A 22,657-nucleotide genomic window follows, 5' to 3' on the forward strand; every position below is an offset into this window, starting at 1 on the left:
GTGAAATACGCGACGCCGACTGCCATCCACAGCCGCATCGGTGCCTTGCAATCTTGTATTTACACGAATCATTACCGCATTAAACTCGCGAATACAGGGCGTCGAATTTCTCATCTGGAACGGAAGACTCGGGGCGACGCGACGTAGCGAGAAAAACGGAATACGAGAATTTAATTAACAGACGCGCGTCGCCAGCCTCTGCTACACTCGAAAAGAAGAAGGAAATTCTGAAAACGAGATGTTGACTGATGCAATTGGCCTAGTGAAAATGTAGCTCGCCGTGTTTGTACACACCGTTTCCTAGAAAGATTCTGCCGCGCTTTAAAGGCAGCTACAACTGCTTTTCGCATTAATCGTCGTTACTTTTAAGCAACGCGTACGCCACGTTCTTATCAAATATTTCAAGAGTATCCAGAGTATGTGGGCAATTGCGTGTATCGAGGTAGATTTAAACGACGCGGAAGTGAAAACCAAAAGTAATTATTATCGAGCACGGTAAAGAGTAATATTATCGAGAAAGAAGGCGAACGTTTGAATCTTCTTAATGTACTTTTAATATTTTGCGAGATGTTGAACTAAGATACTGAAAAAGATTCTGAGAACAGATAGTGATGGGCTAACTATAACTGAAATCTCTTATGAGATAAAAACGAATGATCTTTGGTTTAACATTTAGTAGCAATTTTTTCGACTGCACATTTTCGAAGTTCCATGTAACAATAATAAAAAAAAACAAAATTACAGTCTATATAAATATATGTTTGCAGCATGGTGAAAATTTGATCGATCTTCGTTTTTGCTTATACGAGTGAAAATAATTAGAAAGTAACAATTAAAGAGATAGTCCGTATTAATAAGTTTGATTTTCCTAGAAGTCCGTGCGAACGTCAATGAGTAGAAAAACTATTCGAGCTGCGTAAGTGTAAGAAAGCAAATCTATAGACGTTATTAATTAAAAGAAAAAAAAACTGCAGATTGTTGCTATGCTTACGTATTCAACGTGTGAACGCTGGCTGAACGCTACTATTATACACGCTGTATACGCGTCTATATTTTTCTCCACGTTGCAAACCTGTGATAATAGTTTTTGCACGAGATTGCGTGCATCGTAAAGTATGCAAAAAATATATATGTGTAGCGTTTCGTGCGGCATAAGTTATCGGTTGACCGTGGTATTTAATAAAAATTTAAATAATAATCACAGTTCTAAATAAATAATATCGGACTGGCAGGAATTCACAGTACAAATGTTACTGTTTTTTCAATATTATATAATAACAAATATTGTGCCGCAATATATTACTATACTTGGATTTAAAATTCTTAGAAGCTTACGAAGGTTTTGTATGACGATCTATTAAGAATACGCTGTGGTTCAAAGGTCCATTGGGTATGTTTGTAAGACGTACTAAAGAATAAGTCAATGAAAGAAACTCACCTTCTTCCTCCCGTTCGTTTGTGTACACCCGTGGAACACGGTTCACGTTTTCATCGAGGGTCGTCATCGGGACTTTCTTGACTGAAAGCAAATTTTGAAACGCATATTTAGTCTATTTACTTCGTTTATGCAAATATTTTCTTCGCAAATAATTTCTATAAACGAACAACGGACGTTAGAACGGAACCAACAAAATAGTGAAGCAAAGAAAGATTTTAGTAAAAATTCCAACGATCGTCGATCATCGAAGCATTGGAAAGTAAAACTAAAGAGCAACTATTGCATGTTACGCGTAATGAACGTCAACACTCGGACATTTTCTAAGTTGCTGCTTGTGTATTCGTTTGGCATTACAATGAACTCTGAAGGTCTGCGTTCCGATAAACGATTTCATTGCCGCGAATCTGTTGCGTTGTCGAGGTTTTGGAAACGCGCCAATATCATGTCCAAACTCTCACGTTCGATTAAAGCTAAATTCTAGTCGTTCTGAAAAGCTAGTTTTGCGTGCTACATTGTACCTCCTTTTACGCAATTTCGTTATTTACGAATACGCGACGCATTCAAAATTTTAATCCCGTCGAATTCAAGTTTCACGTAGTCGAACGATAGATCGAATGATTTACGTTAATTTCACGGCGAGACTGTACTTTGGAACGCGTCACGATCAAAAATATTAGCAAATTATCGACAATTTATGTTCCAATCAAATCCCTGAACTTCACGTACGACCAGTCATTACGTTTCGTATATTTTCTGACCCATCGTTATCCCGATCAAACGTTTCCGTTATCGCGAGTTCTTGTTGCGTCTTGCCGCAGCATTTGACAACAAGCCAATTCCCTTTCCAACGAGCAAATTTTCAGCCTCGATATCTGCCTTCGAACTTCGTTGCCTACGATTTAAGCTCGTTTCGTTTCGCGATTAAATTCCATTCTCGGCTCGATCGATGATTCCGCGTCGTACTCGTTGGAACATCGTCTTCCGAAATTTCTGACAAAATACCAATCCCCGGCGGCAATCAAACTTTCGAATACGATTAAACCTAAACCCGTCTCGGTCCGCTATTTAAGCTGGTTTCACGCTGGTCCACGGCGCACCGCGATTGTCGTGTCGATCGATAGCTGCATTGTGACGAGCCTGTTGCGCCCTTGTCCTCGGTGGCCTGACCGGGTCCTTGGGCCTGTTGCTTTGTTCTTCTTGCCTTTTCCAGCTGGACGGTATCTTCTTCTTGTCGCTCATGTTGCCGTGGCTCGTTTTTCACATTCGATGCAACGGCTACAGCAGCCTCTTCTTTCGGCGTTCCTCACTCGTCGACTGAAAAAGGGAATCGCGAGTCCGCGGAACGAGCGAGAAAACGAGGCTGTACCGACACGCACAGGTGCTCGATGCGCACACGATCCAACACTAACTCGAACATGCCAGCCGACTAGAAATATCCTGCTGTGTGTGGTGGTGGCCAGCCGATGGACAGTGGTCAGACCAGAAGCGGAGGAGTCCACCAGAGTTGGCAGTATCCCACAATCGGTGAATACCGGTGAAACCTGGGTGACGTGCTGTGGCGTGTCACCTTGTATCGCGACAGTAGCCCCGCGTATGACCCAATATTACGCACCGCGGATAGTAATTAACGAGAATCGGCTCGTGGAGATTCGCTCGGATGCCGGCGTCCAGGAATAAACCGACTCGAACGCACGACTTTTAATAATAGACGTAATTTTACTGATCTCGTTTCACAGATTTACGGCCACGATTTGGCGAACGTCATCGTCGAAGCTTTCGTCGCACAGATTACGTTAAAGTGTAATTTGTATAGAATGTCAGAATGTTTATAGAAATTTTTTACGAAAATTTGCATAATAGATACGATATCTTACAATCGAGTCGTGTCCAATCGGCATTAATGTAATTCCCAAATGTTTTACGGAATAAGCATAACATTATTATAGGATTTATTTATTCAGAAATATTATAAATTCAAATTTCCAATGATTTCTATCCTATATGATAACTTTTTTATTCACAGATGGATCTATTTACAATGGATTAACCAGGAAACGATAAACTAAATACAGTAATGTGCTGTAACTAAGACAACTAAATGAATAATTCACAACTCGTAACAACTCGGCAACTCTCTCGACTAAACTCTCGACTCCTCGCAACTTGACTCTCAACCAACGACTTCTCACAATTTGACTCTCGGTTAACGACTGTCGATTAATTCCTCTTTCTCCCTTAAGGATTCCTTTGTCTTTTCTCATACCCCCACCACGTACGTGTTCCACGATCGTCATCGCGCACACCTTTTTCCGCGTAACTATTCGACCGAAGGACCGACGATACATCGATGGGCCGCTTGGCCCATTGAAGTTTCTCGACCCTCTCGGCCTATCAGCACTTCGGCTTTCTCGCAACGTTGTTTATAGTTCACCCGATATATATATATATATATATATATATATATATATATATATACGGAACACGATATATATATATATATATATATATATATATATATATATATATATATATATATATATATATATATATATATATATATATATATATATATATATATATATATATATATATATATATATATATATATATATATATATATATATATATATATATATATATATATATATATATATATATATATATATATATATATATATATATATATATATATATATATATATATATATATATATATAAACCGCACGCGTACCGAACGAAAATTCAAAATTGATTTTCTCGAAAACAAAGCCTCGAACGAAAAATTTTTATTCCATGTTTTCGACTTCTTTTTTCGCGTAGAATCGCCGCCTTTCCGCTTGTACCACCAGTTACCAATCACCCTGTATATTTAAACACATAGAGACGCGAAGAAAGTTTTATATTAAATTCCCAAATCCTCTCATCGGCTACTACGTATGTTTTAGAATGTACTTTCGTACATTCCAGTTAGCTGTTAATGTATTCTGACTTTTATAGTGTGAACGTAGGTGTTTAGTATCTGCCCAGATCCGAACGTAATATCACACTTGGCGTGTTTTACCAATGTACTGTTTACTACGCTCGAATAAATTATTCGGTAAAAATTGTACGTTATTATTAACTTAAAAAGTTTGAAGACGTGAATTTTCTAGATCTTTTAAGAGACTATTAACCACTGAGGAGAGTTTACGCTTTAAGGATACCGTAAACAGTACCGTTTATACAGTAAGTGATAATCGCCTTCGTTGCTCTGGATATAATTATTTACTTTTTGAGATTCTTTAGAACGATTATTCGATTGTCTGTTAATATTGCAATAGATCAGTGTATCGTCGAATATTACGAATGAATATTTTCTACGCTTTTTGATAATTCTAGGAATTCTAAGACATTTTAGTGACTATCGATCTCAATAACAATCTTCGTATATGCATTACACTTTCAGAATCACTGGAAGCCAATATTTTGATCGTTCGATCCCCAATCCCCAATCAGTCATCGCGTTACGCCGTATCCGGAGATCACTTCGTTGTGGAATAATCTAATCCATACTTATCGCGTACCACGGTGTTTATAATGATTTGTTAAATAACGCAAACAAGACAGACACAATGACACACAAAAGTATACTTTCAAAACATTTAAACACTTAATATTTCTTCCGAATATATATGCATATTAAGCCAGAAAAATTTACCGAATGTTCAGCTGGATAAATTGTAAAATACAAATTACACGATAAAAAGAAAAATATATACATATATGCACTACGTAAAGACCACAGATGCAAGATACGATAGTCACGTGTTTTCTCTTTCACACGAGAGTAATTTTAAAATGCAATATCTTGTCAACCTATCACATTACCAAACTTTTGGTTTTATTACCAAACATTACTATTTTTGGTAATTATCGATCGTCCACCATACCGATTTCGATGATCTTTGAATATGTTGTAGAAACCAATATTTTGAACAATTTTTTCTTCTACGTATAATCGTCGATCGACCTTAGTTTCCGAGATATTCGTAAAAAAACTGTCGGTACCAGTACCCTGAATTCTGCTTAAAATTGTACTTCCGCCGTAGCGTATGCGTAGGTATAGTTGGCAGCCGCTTCACGACAGCCGAATAAAACGGCACTTAACCCAAATCTATATAAACTATAAACAGAAGATAAGAATTAGGTTTGGTTTACGGGCCACGTTATAATATTTATTAGGAAGAAGACGAATGTCTAGGTTCTGCTGTTTTGATTAATTTGATAGGACACTCGCAGTCTAAAAACAATAAAACTTTGTCTTTTCCTATTTTGGATTTTTCTTACAAATCTATTAATTAGAAGAAAAACCCTGGCGACTAATACGCGAACAACCTGTATATGTGTGTACCTTTTTCCTTTTTTTTTTTCGGAGGATAAACGCAACCTTAATGGTCTCTCTGTTCGGGTCTGTTTAACTCGGCATGGATCTTATTGGATATGGCATGGATATTTTTTGAACATATCGTACCGTGTAACTCTTTTTGATCGGTGGATCTTCGGGTTCGTTGTCGAAGAAGATTCCAAGTATTATTTAGCTTTGGAACTGACGGCGAATGAAAGTTTGGCCAAGCTAAGCGAAATCAGGTTAAGGGAGATTCGGTGGAAATTCGGGTAAACATTTGGTGCAAGTGTAATGGTAAACACTGACCGTATAAACGGCTTCGATAAATGGCATTGACCTATACTTGCTCGATCTGTTCTTTCTAACTTACCGCTAAGTTATCAACGACGATAGTGTCACGTAATTTTTTGGGATTGGTTGGTGAAATAAAATAGCTGAGTCGTAACACAACTATTAACCTTGTTTTAATTAAACTTTATTATTAATTCAGCAATCACAATGTAACACACACTGAATTAACATAAATCACAATTCACTCCATGCACGTTATGTAAGACTTAGTTACAACGATACGTTAAGTACGCGACTGTTATAAGGGTAGAGACCGGTATAGATATGTTGACTATTCTAAGGATACAGAATAAGTGAGTTTTTCTGGCGATACTATGTCTGAGGAAGGCTACGGGTGGGTGTGTTTAAGGACACGGGACTATCGGATTTGTCGATGACAATTTTGGTTAAGGAAGTGAGGGCAGTAGACACTGTCTCCGATTGGATAATAAGACGGTTGGTGGACCAGGAAGGGTTTAGCCGCCCTTGCGAGAAAGTTGCTAACGGAACATACCAGATGTGAAGAAAACCAACTTTCTAAGCTAACACGCGGTAGACAATAAAAGTATAAAGGGAGATCTAAGACAGGAAATACTCCGAAGGACCTTAACTATGAAAATGCCAAGACCCCTGGTGGGTACTATTGAGGGTGCGCACCAAGAATCTGCAGATATCTGGGTGCCATCCTGTCGGCGGTGTGTGGCCTGGTCTCTGATGTGAATCGACGTTACAATAGTTCCGTTAGTTTTCGTATTTTTCGTTATATACCCGAGCTAGTTAGAATCGTTTTCTATTTCGTCTCTTTCGCGTCTCTTTCGATCCTTGAGCCATTCTTTTTTAATGTCTGCCTTAAAATCAGTTTTCATTGGTAATGAAACGTGGATAATTCCGACGATGAAAAAAAGTATATTTGCAAATACAACATGTTTTTCTCTTGTTCGTAAAGATAGAGCCTAACAAAAAACCAATGGGATTCGGAAGAACAGGATACTTTACTATTATCTTCTCTAAAATAAAGAATGGATAACGATAAATTTCTATTTTTTCCCTCGTTTTTCCGCTTTATACGAGATGACGATAAACATTTAGAGAATCCAGCTGACGATGATCATCCGTACGCTACAACAGTTACGATTCTGCCATCAATGTTTGCTTATGGTTGTTTCATCGTAAACACAGGCCATAAACTAGAAAAATACAGGATCAAAAAAGATACTGTTTGTGACAGATATTACGTCGGCGAGTAAATTACAATTCTCCAACCGTCTGATAGTTGTCGTCACTCTACGACGAATGGATGTCAGTGGCCAGATCATTGGATGTTAACATTCTGCGTAGAAATTTTACGCTCGGTGTCTACTTCTAATTCCCTTCAGGTAGCTTTACTTCAATTTTACGCAGCGTAGAAAAGAACGTAGGAAAAGGAAGGAGGAAGGAGAAAGAGGGAGGAGAGAAGAAATCAACCGTCGAGTATTATCGTTTTGCTCTCTGGTGCGCGGCGATCGATCGGACAAGTGATCGATTTGCTCGCGTTGCACATCATAGAGTAACAGGTTAATGCATACCAAAGCGAAGTGGAATATATCGGTCATGCATAGTCATAGACGGGAAAGTGGATGAATAATGGCTTGTAAAAGTGAAATACAAACAGAAATATAAAAGAAAAAAAATAAAAGAATAAACAAAAAAAAAAAGGAAAAAGAGGAGGGAAAGGAAAATTATAAAGTAGATTGCAAGTCTTCCTTTCGACAAGATTGCGTAAAAATAACAGAGAGTAAATAACTGCAACATTCGTAATTACGAGAGAATGATAGAAATATACGAAAAAGCGTAAAACGAGTGATAACGATAATTTAAAAAATCCAAACAGAACAAAATAAAAAATATAAAATAAAAAAATCGGATTTGATAATTCTTTAGCTACACGATACAATTAATATGTTTACAAATAGAAATCGTTCTTATCTTCGTATCATTTGTTTCGTAACCTGCAATAGTAAAACTAACGTACGGCGATGCAATCGATGATGACACAGTAAACAAAAATTGAAGTACTACGATTATTGAGCAGCAAGCAAATATTTGTGTAAAATGAATAGAGTGGATGTTCAAACGTCTCTCGCTCTCGAGTAAACACGTATTAATTTCCTCGTATGATCTCGGTCTTTTATAATGTTTACTTAAAAAAATTTCGGGGAAAAAGGTAATTGACATAAAACAATATTTTTTGTATCATATATCTACATATTATGCATATTCCTGAGTACGCTGCGATGAGTTGCAATCGTTTAAGCATGAGAATCATATTGTTCGACTTTTAAACTGTTTGACCTTTGAATTATTCTGTTTTGCATCGTCAATTTTTATACGCGATCACGATATGACGTTAGCTGTTATGACAGAAGTAGAAAAAAAGAAATGAACAGAATCCGAGAGTTATTTAGCCGAGGTTCATCGCAGAAGGTGATTTCCAAGGTGCACGAAAGTGAAATTTAATGGCAAAAATAGTGAAATTTAACCTTCAGAGTCAAGTTTAATCCTCGGCTGTAATCGTTGAAGCGTAGATAGTTATAATTAATAAATCACATTTCGATTAGACTCTTTAATTCTAGTTTATACTTTTTAACTGAAAATTTCAGGCGATTTATATTGTACAACATATATTATACGACATATTTGTCGATGTTCTTTATCATATGAAATATGGAATGCAAATAAAGCGGAAATATTCTAAAGACAAGTTAACCCAACGCAAAATGCTAGTCAAATACAACTAAATAACAGTCGCTAGAAAGTTAAATACAACTAAACAACAATCGGCAGTACATTTTTTCGCTACTTATTTTTCTAGAGTTTTTAAATATACGTTGACGTGCGAAAATTACAATTCAAGAATAAATTCACTCGAAAGAGTAGCAAATTAAAGTAGTAAAAAACTAAAAAACAATCCTCTGACAAATTATTTTATCGCTATAAAGAAGGAATACACAGACACTTCGTATTATACATATATACAAATTCTATGCACACAGATTGATATTTTCAAACTTTAATCTTTCGTAAACGTATAATATTTCAAAAGATCGAAAAGGAATTATCGTTATCGCAGAGAACATTTTATCAAAAATGCAGCGTCCGAAGACGCTAGGTGAGGTCACCTACCTGAGCGACGAGAACAGAAGGTATAGCTGCGTGCAACATAGAAACAAACGTACCACTTAACCAGACGGCAACGTCAAAAAAACTGACGCGTTCTCCTTTCTAAAAACACGTGTGCTTGTTCGTGATACTTCATTATTCACGATATCCCCGTTTAGGTTGTTTCGGCGTTCGTTCGCGTTTCCGCGAACGTTACCGATTTACGAGCCTCGACCGAACAAGAAGAATCGCAATCAAAGCGACGCGTCAGCGTCGTCGGCTGCTTCGGCAGAACTTTTAGATCGGCGCACGGTTAGCGGCAGCTATAAAACTGCGGAGTTAACGATCGAATCCGTGGTGCACCAAGTTACGATGTGCTTTCATGGCAAGATATTTATTTAAGAAACCATCCCTCTCCGTATCAGTGTTTCTCAACCTTTTACGAATCGTGACGTTATTCTAGTATAGTAAATAATCCGCAAACCTTTAGTATATTATGTACATAGCAAGATATTTTCAATAGGACAAAGGAAATGCATTAAGCAAATTAAAGCAAATACATTCAATGTAGTTCTCTTGCAACGTGATTCTAATCTAATATTTAATACAACGGTTTCAACAGAGTGTAAGCGTATATGTAGATGGTAGGAGAAAAACGCGATAAAATACATTTTTGTTGATATTATGATTTTCGTGGTGCTTCGTAATTAAACGTAACAATGTTAATGCGACGTAACTGAGAAAGAAAACAAACCTGTTGGATTAAAAGAACGTAGTAAAAGAACGTAATAATAACAATAATAATTAACGAATTTCTCAAAATTTATGGCGATTGTCCAAAAACCTGGAGTAGCAAAATAAAATCAGGCTCGGACATAACAAGAAAATTCGACTACTTTTCATTTATAAAGAATCGATGTTACGATAGTTATTCTAATAATATTTAATAATATTATAAGAAACCCGTATTGAAAGAAATAAATGCTGAAAGTCTTCGTGATGGAGATTTCTACAGAAAATATTCTCTATAAAGATAATTGTAGATAAAAATAACTTCTGGCAAGACATTCTGCAACCCCCTTGGGGGCAGCGCTGCACAGGTTGGGAATCCGAGCTCTATATATTCTACGCCTCGTTGCGTGATCCCTAGTCCCGCACGAACGCAAATGTTTTACGACAAACGAGGTTTACGGATGGAAAAAGCCGAAGTGTATGTCGTGATGGATCAAGAAGAAGGAAGAGTAACGGGACAAGACGAACGAAGAAACGAGAGCTCGATCGTATTCCGGCTAGTGACTCAGGATTATTATGCCTCCTTCAACCACCTGAACTATCGTTAATCTCCCCAGGCTCGGCTATATCTCCTACATGGGTTATTTATATTTCCAGCGGCGTACGCTACCAAGTAACTACGATTCGCTTCGAGTTTATGCTGCGCTGTTTGGTTATGCGTTTTCCAAGAAACAGGCTAGCGCATCTATCGGACAGAGATTCCCTGGTGGCAGCGCTTCTTCGAGTTGCCATTGGGGAAATTGAGGTTAACAATGTGGCCAAGAAACTGGTTAACAGTGTTGAATTAAGAACCTTTCCTACGTGCTTGTAGATTACTTCCGCAAATGTCAGCAAAATGTGAACGACATTTGCGTAACAGCGTTCTATAGCGTAGCTGTGGCGCGTAATTAGCAATAAACGTTCGATTGTTCGCTTTTGTACGAGGAACGCGATACGGAGGGCCTCGATATTATAAGAAAGCGAAGCGAAAGCTGCGTAATTGATCAGCGATAAGGCGATGAATTCACTGGTCCTGTTTCTCTTCGTCGTTTGTACGTGACTACGTTCATAGAAGCTAGAAAGTTACGGAATAATCGGAATGTCAACTTTATTATCGTCGTGAACGATCACATAGAAAGGGAGATCACTAGGAAGAAGAACGAGTTGGGAACAAGATATGAGAAAAAAGAAAAAAAAACGAAATATCATGGTCTGTCCCATTTTCCTATTCGATAATAGACATGGTTCGTTCGTAGATGCAGTCGAGAAGAAAGAGAACGAATTTTTCGTGGTGCGTTGGTAGCAATGTAGAAGAATACATCAGTGATCACGTGCAACTGCCCTTACACGCGTTTTACTGCGTTCTCTAACTAACTCAATCTCGTCTTTACCGCGGCGCGTATAAGAAAAATATGGCCGGTTGAAAAATGCCGCTGTGATCTCGCGGTTAAAAGCGAGAGGCAGAGGCAAAGATCGCCCGAGACGTTGCAGAGTCTGGAGAGACCACGCGTTTACTCGTCTTACGTATCGAGCAGAATCGAGGGTCGCACTTTTATTTTACGACGGGAATGTGCGTTTCGCTATTTGAAACGTTGGACGACGTTATCCCGGTCGCATAAAAATCTTTTATGGACTAGTCGCAATTCCACCGGGACAGACGTTCAATCGTTTACCTTGACGCGGTAGTCGAACGAAGGGACAAAGAAAAACGGAGACGAGGAATTGTGTGTTTTTCAGAGGAATCGCGCTCCGGTTTGCACAGTGTGGATATCGTCTCCGAACTCGCTTGAGCGAATAATGCGAGTTTAATCAACGAGCTACGGAAATACGTGAGCGGCCAATGAAGTGAATTGGATGGATCCATCGCGATGTGGAGCACGCGTGCGTGTACTTTGCCGTGTATTGGTACACTCTAGAGGAGAAACTCTTGGTATTAGTCTTATTGGATTGCGACAAACGGATTCGCGAGGTCCTCGCTGGCAATTGACATAGTTCCCATTCGTTACCAGATCTCGTCTTTCGCTAATTATCGATCGGAACTAAGCGCTATTCGGCTATGGAAAATGATTTCGTTTGATACTAATGCACTTTCTTTATGTACGTTCTCCACGTATCAATTGATATAGAAAGTTCGCTCAAGCAATTTCGTAATTACCAGATTGTGCTATAGATGTTTGGATGCTGGATGTTTACGTATTTAAAAAAAGTATGCAAAGAATGAAAGAAATCCACATTTAGTATGTATTTCTTCAACTGTGTACATAAAGATATAAATTTGCATAAACTATCTAATAATGATGCTACGTTGTTAACTGGAAAGTGACGCGTAAAAAAGCTATTTTCGAACATAATAATATAATATATTATTAATCAAATTTCCTAACGACGAGAGCGATACTCATAAAATGGGATCAAATATTTTTATCACTTTCGGTTTATAGTTACAAAGAACCCACAGTGATAACTCGAAATACGTTTTTCAATTTGATCGACTTTCGTAATAAAAATTGTAACGATGAAGAAAATTTAGATTAGAGAAAAACGTATCGCTTAATAACACCTATTGTTCATTACCAATTCAGCTATCGGGACGATATCATAAATGATAACAAATGATTTACCTAAATGAACTTCTTTTATTGATTGATATTATTTATGAGCTTCTTTTATCAAACGAGTGGTTCTGTTTTCTTTTCTACATATTCCATACTTCGTTATAATTTATCTTACGTGTTTACTTTCTATTAAAAAGAATTCGTTGTTGATTTATCATTTACACGACCCAGTTTGGAAAATCACACGTCATCGATTATTATTACGTATTTGCCGCCTCGCAAAGAGAACTATCGATTGAATTATCGATGGGAGGGAAACGAAAAGACCCGTTTTCATTGGACACGTAAACCTATCGATAGAATTCAATAAAACACGCGCTGTGTCGGACTGAATAGGTATGCCAATACACAGCTCTCATTTCCAATCCTGAATATCGGGGCTCTGCATAACGCAATTGCTTTCGAACTCCGGCCTGCTTGTTTCCACCTGTTTCATTGTCACGGATTTCATTTAACGCGAAATAATGTTATAGCCCTCCCTCGTATAACGTATCGCCGTTCTTGGCCATTCTTTGGTCCCTGCTCGTTCAGAGGGATAACGTTTTCCCCAAACTTTATAGCGGGTACAATAGACAGTTTAACGTTATTGTGTATTTATACACGATGAAACGTAAGCATGATTTCATGTACAAATAGAACACGTGGAAAAGATGCAAAGAAATGTTAAAAAAAAATTCTATTCGACATTTTTTCATATTGGTCAACGAAGATAATAAAATAATTCGTAAAGCGTGTCACGAAAGTGTTTGCAAATATCTAATCGGCATGATATCGGATGTTGTTTGTAAATATTTAACAAATATCATTTGTATTAAATGTTTAATGATGTGATCGTAGATAAAAGAAGATATACAAGAAAATAAATAAATATTAGGACGAATTTTTTAATATTTGAATTCGTGTTTTACGAACACTCCCTATATACCGGTCATTAATTCGAGGTCATTGCCTTCGACATTAGTTTATTGTATATATTTTGCATTCAAAGGAATATATGCCACAATATACTTCCTGGTTATATGTATAAAGAAGAATTTGTGGACGGTCAACGACATGTGCGTATATTAAGCAATAAAAATGAGTAACGATAAAGCAAGAACGCTTATCAGGTCATGTGAATTAAAGTTAAAAGAAGTATTCCAAAAATTGAGTTCGGGATTTGAAAAGCACGGTAATTTCAAAAGTTATATCATTTCGTTATATTAAAATTTGCAATAAAATATTAAAATATTAAATTGAGAAGAAAATTTAAAATATAAAAAATCATATTACTGCGATTATTTAGTTTTTAAATTCATAAATAGTTCTCGAAACTATTTGTCATAATTGAAAGTCTGATATCTGAAACATTTCATCATAAAATTGCAGTAAATAATATTTTCCTAACAAGAGTTCAATAAAATGGGACATATATTCGTAATTCTAGGACAAAATTTGTAAAATTATATAATAAACAAGAAAAATAATTGAAAATTGTAAAAAATATATCGTGTAATTTAAATGTAAGAATAAGATTATTATAAATTAAAATAAATTTGTCCTGTGTATGGTTTCCTAATCATTAGTATTACTATGCTTAGATTACTCTGAAGAGAATATCTGCTTGTTGACGCAGCATAAATAATATCGTACAAAGCAGTAACAAGTGAAATAGCTGGTAATTCTGCTGAGTAATAACAAGCAAGGACGAGCAGTCAGTAACAGGCACAGTTTGAAATTCCCTCGTTTTAAGAAACATAGTTGGAAACTTTTCCAGAAGGCGGCAGCACATACGTGCCATGCTTTGAGGCTACGTCATCCTCCTTTGACAGAATATCACGTTACTACACATGATTATGTATGCATAACAGGCTATTACATTGTTTATACTCTATCATGTAATTGATATAAAAGATCAAATCGTCATATATTACTAATAAAAAATATTTACGATTGTACTTTAACCTCTACAACCATCAACGTTACTTAACACATTCATTAAAGTTTTCACTCTTGCAGCGTATATTTAGTCTGGACGCAACAGTTACGAAGCAATATATTCGTTAGCAATGCGTACACGTTGTAATTCACGAAGTTAGAAACACAGGATTTTCAACAACGATTTACATTGCTTGTGGCAGCACTTCTTACAAATTGTTCATTATTTTAACATATAACGATTCCCCACTTAATCAGAATTAAATTAAACTAACAAAAAACGTTAATATTCGTCCTATTAAGCTAGAAATGTAGTTAAACAGTTGACAAAACGTCAAAAAAAGAGCACAAGGCATAACGGAGAGCGGTTACATCTGGCGCATGAGCTTTCAGAGTACATTTCAATGATTATTAAACACATTTTATATCGTCGTTGTTATCACTTGAATTTTCCTTCTTATATTATCATAAAATATTGAAAAATAATAGCAGTACTTACCCACATACGATCTGCTGTAATTGCCACTCTGTTTACTCTGCTGAATGTCCGCCATAATGGAATAGGAATGACGCCACTTCCGTAACTGCGTGCAACAGCTTTACTACGTAGGTTAAAACGAACTTTGTCGCTAACTTTTACTTGTTCGTGACAATTACGCGATATATTTGATAGTGAGACGTTTATTGAATGTAAATGCAAAGAATAATATTAACGAAAGTGAATCGCTTCTCGTGGGAAAGAACGGTAACCTCTTCCCACGAGTGCTTTTACTCTCGTTACACCGAACAATAACAGTAGATTTCAAACTTCAAACAGATAATCAATGAGATTAGATACATATCTAAAAATAAACTTCCTCTTAAGGTTAACTTTTCGTCGAGAGCGTATTGCTTTTTTTTTAATTATGTTATAAAATGATCGATAGAGATTTATTCTTATAAGTGAAACTTCACATTCCTATTTCAACTTTCACTAATTACAACCGGTTTCTGGACGTTCAATTGCTCAAACTAGATTTGACAATTTTATCGATCACTTATAAGAATCGAGCGATATTAAATTTTATGAGTATAAACATGCATATTTGGAAACGAATTCTACTTTAACAGTACATACAAGTAGATATATTTGAAGAGACTTGCGATACTAAAAACTATATACGTACAACTATAGTTTATAGTTTTTAACATACCTTCTATTAATTTTAACGATATAAAAAGATTACAAGTCCGTGAAAGTTTGTTTAACTACTCACAACACGAAACGACAAAAGCCTACGATAAGATGAAAAACAAGAATGTGTACGATACGAATGTTAGACTCCGTGTTTACTAGTTTGGGAGCGCGCAGCCGTCCTGAAGCCATCTGATTCGTGGTTTCGGCGAAGCGCGGCACTACTTTCGCCGGCGGATGTGATTTGATCCCGGCAGTTGCACGGTCGTAGATTCCCTATGGTGGAATGTGGATGCTGTGCGCGGTGGTTTGTTTCGTACGTGAATTTAGATTCGTTTTGCTAGTGATCGAGCGTCCGGACTCGTCGACCGAATCGCCCTTGTAATCTGGCAGCCGTTTCGCGTGACGATGCAGCTTGACAGAACGTACGTGCGCATTGACAATTACGCGCGAATCAGCGTACAGTGGTCGAGCACGGGTTAGTAAACAAATGACAGAACGGTGGACGAGAGGGAGAGTGAGAGAGAGAGTGTGTGTGTGTGTGTGTGAGAGAGAGAGAAAGAGAGAGAGAGAGAGAGAGTGAGGAAGGGAGCGAAACGAAACACTACCGTACCGTTCCAGCGCGAAACAGTGGCGCAACATTGTGCCTTTCGATTCGCGTTGTTCGATTTCTTCGGTCATTAAGGGAACGCCAGCCCATGCGCTTTTCAGCTGGTTGACGCGCGTGGAACGTGTCCGTGCATTGTCGCCGTGACGTCAAGTGTCACGAGTCTGTGTTTCCCAAGTGCCAAGTACATCAGCCGCGTGCCAGCTGCATATTCAGCCTGTCAACTTTGTTTGGGTTTCTTTCGACAACATCCACCGAATTCGTCGTCCCCATCTCTAGCAAGTGTTAAAATATACATACGCATGCACAACAAGTTAACGACATTGTGCGCGAATTCGGTGTCATTTCTGTGTAAGAACGTTCGAAAACGCGTTCACGCGGGTGATGCCGCATTCCGTTTACGACTGAAACGCGAGTGAAACTTTCATACCGGGGCCCTTTAAATGTAAGTGGTCGAGGGCAACTACGTTTACACGCGTGGTATATCTACAAACACAATAACGGTAGTTCTCGTGTGCCGGTTAGCAAGGCATTTAAACTTTGACAAGTCTCGATTTCTTTTTCGTCCCGCTTTAGTTTTATTTGAACGCCTTTCGCGTATTATTCGTTGTTTTTAACGTATCGGACTTGTGTTTTGCTCCTGATGCCGGCAGCGTGCAATCGCGTTCACATCGCCCGTAGCCACGAGAACGAGATCGTCAAGTTCGATCGCGATTCACGGTGAGACGTTCCGATCGTTTTTCTTCCGCGCTATTTACGTGCCATCTCTTCGTCTTTTTCTGTCGACTTTGTCACGCTTTGAGGTTAGAAAATTATGTAATATCAAACGAACACTGAACTTGCCTGGCTCGGAATGTGGGATTTGTTTGCAGTTCTCAGCGGGACCTACTTGACTTGGTGAGTAATTTCATTCTATGTTTATTGGCCTTCGAGAAGCGAATTTTTACTCAATTCCTTTCCATATCGTGAGAATATTAAAGATGGTTGGTAAATTTTGTCGTACCACTGTGAAGTTGACGTTTATTACATTTTGTATAATATAAGGGATTGATTAAATTGTTCGTTTCTTATTTTGGCAATATATGTTCGTTATAATGCGGTGTGTAGTAAATAATATGTTTAATATGGACTTGCTCGAATATTGTGCCAGGTGTATCGCACCCAATATGTTTAATAATATACGATACTTTAGAGTAAGTTACTTATTACAATATATAATACCTTTTGGAGTAACTTAATTATAAAAAGAGATAAGAAAAAAGTCGAGTAGTTTTTTAAACAGTTGATGCTTAAAATTTGTTCAAATAGTTCTCTTTGAAAAGGAAAAATATGACATAAAGATAAAAACTATCATTCATCGTATCTCACGTACTGCGTCCACTCATTTATGAACTCGTTTCGTGAAAACATAGTCATCAGTCGTCACGCATAATATTTTGTCACGGATGCGTAAGATTCTGATACTTTCGCGCAGTGTTTGCTTGAGCAACCGTGAAATTCGAGGCGATCTAATTTTCGCGTAGCGCGTGCAGTCGTGTCACGTCTCGGAGTGGTAATGAAGGACATTTCGTAATTGTCGATGCGATTAATTAAATCCCACCGCGCACGATGTTAGTCCGAGGCGAATATCCGAAAAGATCAAATAACGTATATCTCGTAAGGTCGACTTCACATTCCTCTGCATTATCTTTGTAATCTTTGTTCTTATTCTTATCGTACAATAACACAGCATTATCATTGATTTAGTTTTGATGACGCTTCACTCTTTCGTACGATATTCTACATAAATCGTGCGACAAGCCAGTCGTGAAGCAACAAATTCTTCGATAAATAAAAAAACCACCGAAAAATTGTATCAATCGAAACACAATAATATATAAATTCTGTGCTTAATTTTCGATCGTTGTTTTTAAATTTAGATTAAGTTACTTAATTTTGGAGTACTTCATTTTAATTTTTATTTCGTGCTTTAAATAAATAATAATGATTAGTAATAATAATTGAAATAAATAGTAATGCTCGAAATAAATAAAAATCAGATAGGGCAGAATCAGGCGAATATATTAGGCGTGATAGTACTCACCGTTTTCGTGTTGTTCTAACAAAGAATCGCATATTTCATCGGTCGTTATTTCATCAACATTTATCTTCATCGGTGGTCTGTCACATCGTTCGTTATCTTCCAGGTTGAAATCTCCATTATTGTATCTTCTAATCCACTTTTTAATGGTATGTTATCATCATAAATCACCATACACATCACAAACTGTTCCTCTTATTTCTTCTATACTTTTATAGTATCGATTCATTTTCACATTTAACATGGAAAATGTATATGTATCGTGTTCGCTCAGCCTCAGAAGGCCTTTACTCGTAGAAAATTGAATAAGAACTGGTTGATGTTGCAGATGAACCATTCTAAGACCGTATTCGTCGTAGCTAGCATATAAGCATTAATTTGAGATAATACTTTTTGAAATGCAAACGCGTTTAAGACGAACGATCTTATTCCTCTACATAATACACTTCACGAGATAAAAACGTAACCTTCTAACAATTTGCTACACACACACACACACACACACACGCGCGCGCGCAAACGTATTCGTAATACATATGAAATTAATTGTAAAAGGCGGAAAGTTTTATTTGGTCGAATTGGACGTGAAAAATATCGGTGCGCTGGAAATCAGCGACTCGTAATTATCCCGCCGCTTAATTACACCGGCGTGTTTTTCGGGATGAACGGGTGGCGGTTGTCTTTTTAGCCGGCAAAACTCGGAAAAGGAATTCTCGCGGTGTGTCTCGTTTTTCAACGGGTCGGCCCTTTCACTTACAGGCTCATCAATCTCCCGCTAGTTTTTCCGACGTGTCAGTGTTACCTATGGGAGCTCGTATGCAGTCACGAACCCTCATCACCGGCCGTTTCTCTTTCCCTTTCTTCCTCAAGCTTTCCGGTTCTGTTGCGCAACTTATCATTATCATATGTATCTCGTGCACGCAGCATCGAGGCACTCGGCAAACAGCAACGTGTATCTAACTTTTTGCCAATCTTCGTTCTCGTTCGCGAATGATGTTTTGCTTGAAACAAGTGGTTGGTATCGATAGATAGTTGGTTGAAAAGTGTACGTCGAAGAATGGTTCGGTCGGTTTACCTGTTGGTTAAATAAAGTAGCATTCTGATCCGCGTTACGTGGAAGTACGAAGTTGCTATAGTTTGTATTATATTGTATGTAACGGCACATGAGTCACAGGATAATACAAATCATGTTGTTGTTGTTTTGCCTCGGAGTATCAAGACCGTTAGGTTACAAGTAATGTAAAAACAAATAAACTCTGGGCAAAACAATGTCACCACTACATACAACCGTCAAACGTAGACGAATTCGAATTTTCCGGTTTTCCCTCGACCAGTGTAAATAAACGGACGCGATCGCAAGGAAAGAGTTACAGTCAGTTGTCGATCAGTTATCAACGAATTATCAGCGATCTAATTAACGAGTCAATAGCGGTCCTATTTTACGACTTATACACTGTCTCAGCGAATCGGTTGGTACGAGCGTCTTTGCGAGCATTATCTGTATATTAATTTATCATTTTAAATATATTCGACGGTTTCAACAACGAGCAATCTCGTCCATCAAACCTCACCTACCAACCGTCCTCTACACATAAACTTCTACATGTATATTATATTTTTCTATACTTTTTGCTACGATCCGGGTCCCATTATACAATAGAATTAATATTATTAAAGAAATTTTAATAATCGCAAGTTTTAAGTTACCAATATTGCTATTATTGTTTGTTGGTTTAGTTAAGATTTCGTAAAGTTAGCTAAATATTCTGTTTGATAGAAAATTATGAAATTATAAAAGACAAGTGTATAACCCACAACTTGGAACTTATCAATTTGCTAATTACATATTATTACCTGGTAAATTATAGGTAGTTTAAGAGATCACTGACCTACTTGTAGATGAAATATGATTTCCTTCTTTAAAAAATTAGTTTAGTAACGACAGTGGTTGGCAAGGAATTCCTGCTCAAACTATAATTCTATTTTAATCATAATTATACGTTTAAAAACTTGTTCTTCAGAGAAATTTGATCGGATATTTTACAAGTTAAAATGCTTTTGTACTTGTATGTAGCAGGCTTCTATTTTCAAAGATTCTTTCTATCAATATATAATCGTACTATAATTGGCTGGAAATTTTTCACACGAGATTATATAATTACAATTTAATTACACCTTAATATACCGATAATAAGGTATCAATTTAATGATACACTATTACGAAGATATTGATATAATAACAGATATAGTATAGTGTTGAGTCAGAGAAATCCTAAGTCCCATTACTTTTAACGAATATCTAAGTATGTGATTTTTAAGAAGTTATCTAAGTCGATTCTATAAACAAAGATACTTTACGTTCGATAATATACAATTATATCCGATCGTAAACGCGATTACTCGAAGGTTAATTACTATCGTACATCTTACCTATGTATATTTTATTAAATAACAGTGGATCTGCATTGTTATGCAAGCAACGTACTTTTTATCCTTTATCGACGTTTGATTACCTTCAAACACATTGATAGTTATATAACATGTTTTGTAAAATCAGGTATATTTGAACTGTTGACTCACGTTTAACCGTAATTTGTAACCTACATTGCGTTCAACGAATGGCGATTGCAGCGTTTGAGAATGTTTTCTACACTTTGTGAAATATCTTAACAATACTGTACTTATGTCCTCTAATTAAGATATCCAATTACATTTGAATTAATTACATTCGTTACTAATTGCGTTGGCAGTTAAAATAAGATAATGGAAAGTTTTCTAGAAAATTTATTCAAAATCAAATTAAAAATGTAATAGCAACTTCCTTACCAATCGCTCTTAGCCTTCGAACAATTTTTATATTTTATATATTCAATATACTATACATTCAGAAGGTTATGAATTTCTCTAAATATTCGTAGTCTACTTACGTATCAAATATAAATACTAGTTCCCCTACCGTGTATAAAACATAAATTTAATAATACACAAATATTTCCTAGAAGCACTTTCGATACTACGAGTTTATTTTTGAGTTCGATAATTTCCGCTCGATATCTCTTTACTTAATGTTATATCAACACGTGGCTGCGAAAACTTTTTCTAGAGGGATCGTTCGTTTGGTTCCACGTCGAATCGCAGTTTCTATAAGCGATTTCAACGGGGTGGTCCCTCGCCCACGGTGTGGCAACTATATTGAATAGGCAAACGCGAAGTCGGACCGGTACGGACCCGATTGTACGTACCTAAGAGAGTTTATATTTGCACGAACCTCTGTACATGCAAACACGAACGTTCCGTAATTTCTGGTCAGTTATCGTCTTCTCCGGTTCGAATTTAATTGCATCGTCAGGTAGGTTACAAAACGCGTTCCTATCGCTGTCGCATGATTTTTATTATCACGGCCTGGACGAAGCACAGAATGAGGTTTCTTTTTTTTTTCCTTTAAATACGGAGAATTATCATAGACGACTTAACTAACGCAGCAATATCATTCCATCGCGAATATACATATTAATGTATTAATGCGTTCAACAAACCGTGTTCCGTACTTATTCATGCAGTTGCCTCGATACATTAACCCTTTGCGGTTCGTCTGCTTCATGCGATTGTCTGTTACTATGTTCGATTTATTCCCAAGGTAATTTGTCCTAAACATAGAATAATGCTGAACACAACGGTCAAATTATAACGTCGTACAATTAAATCTGGCAGTAAGATATCATTTTCTCGAAGCAAATTAATCATATTTCTCTTGCGAGCAACGATATAAATTAGATGTTAGAAGAAAAGAGTTTGAGATTTTGAAAGCTTACGGTACTCGTCGAGAGGGATAGATAAACAATGTGTAATCGATATCTATGGATCTTAAAATTCATTCTTTTGATATTTTTCAACTTTCAATTTTTACGAGAAAATTTTGGATTTTTTCACGAATTCATATTGAAAATATTTGAGGAATCTTCGGAAAAAGATAGACCTTTAGCTCATTGTAGTGCGCTTTGCTTGAGAATCGACGCAGCTCTAATTACTCTGGTTCCGGCTTTGAACGATGCCAATTAAAAGTGTTTCTCCTCGTTACACGATCAAAATCTGTATCACTTAAATCATATGTTTTAAAGAAGAAATCCTGTTTCTCCCATTATAAAACACGCACAAATCTTTATCGTTCTTATACATATAATACTTACGTCTACTGTCATAGCT

The 22,657-nt window shown here is 36.9% G+C and overlaps 1 protein-coding gene across 11 annotated transcripts in view; it reads right to left on the reverse strand.

Annotated features, from left to right (window-relative positions):
* Nucleotides 1-18,731, reverse strand: part of LOC100747670 (atlastin) — a 27,361-nt gene extending 8,630 nt beyond the window's left edge. For 3 of the 11 annotated variants that reach the window (XM_012393151.2, XM_033324651.1, XM_033324643.1), the window contains exons 1-2: nucleotides 2,536-2,841; nucleotides 1,439-1,519 (exon numbers count right to left, since the gene is read on the reverse strand). In XM_012393151.2, coding sequence (XP_012248574.1) covers nucleotides 1,439-1,519; nucleotides 2,536-2,677 — 223 coding nt within the window. In that variant the 5' untranslated portion in view covers nucleotides 2,678-2,841. The other 8 variants (XM_033324644.1, XM_033324646.1, XM_033324650.1 and 5 more) reach the window with 8 other exon arrangements.
* Between the last annotated feature and the right edge of the window lie 3,926 nt (nucleotides 18,732-22,657).

Source organism: Bombus impatiens, unplaced genomic scaffold (assembly GCF_000188095.3).
Source record: "Bombus impatiens unplaced genomic scaffold, BIMP_2.2 scf_0054, whole genome shotgun sequence".
NCBI lineage: Eukaryota > Metazoa > Arthropoda > Insecta > Hymenoptera > Apidae > Bombus > Bombus impatiens.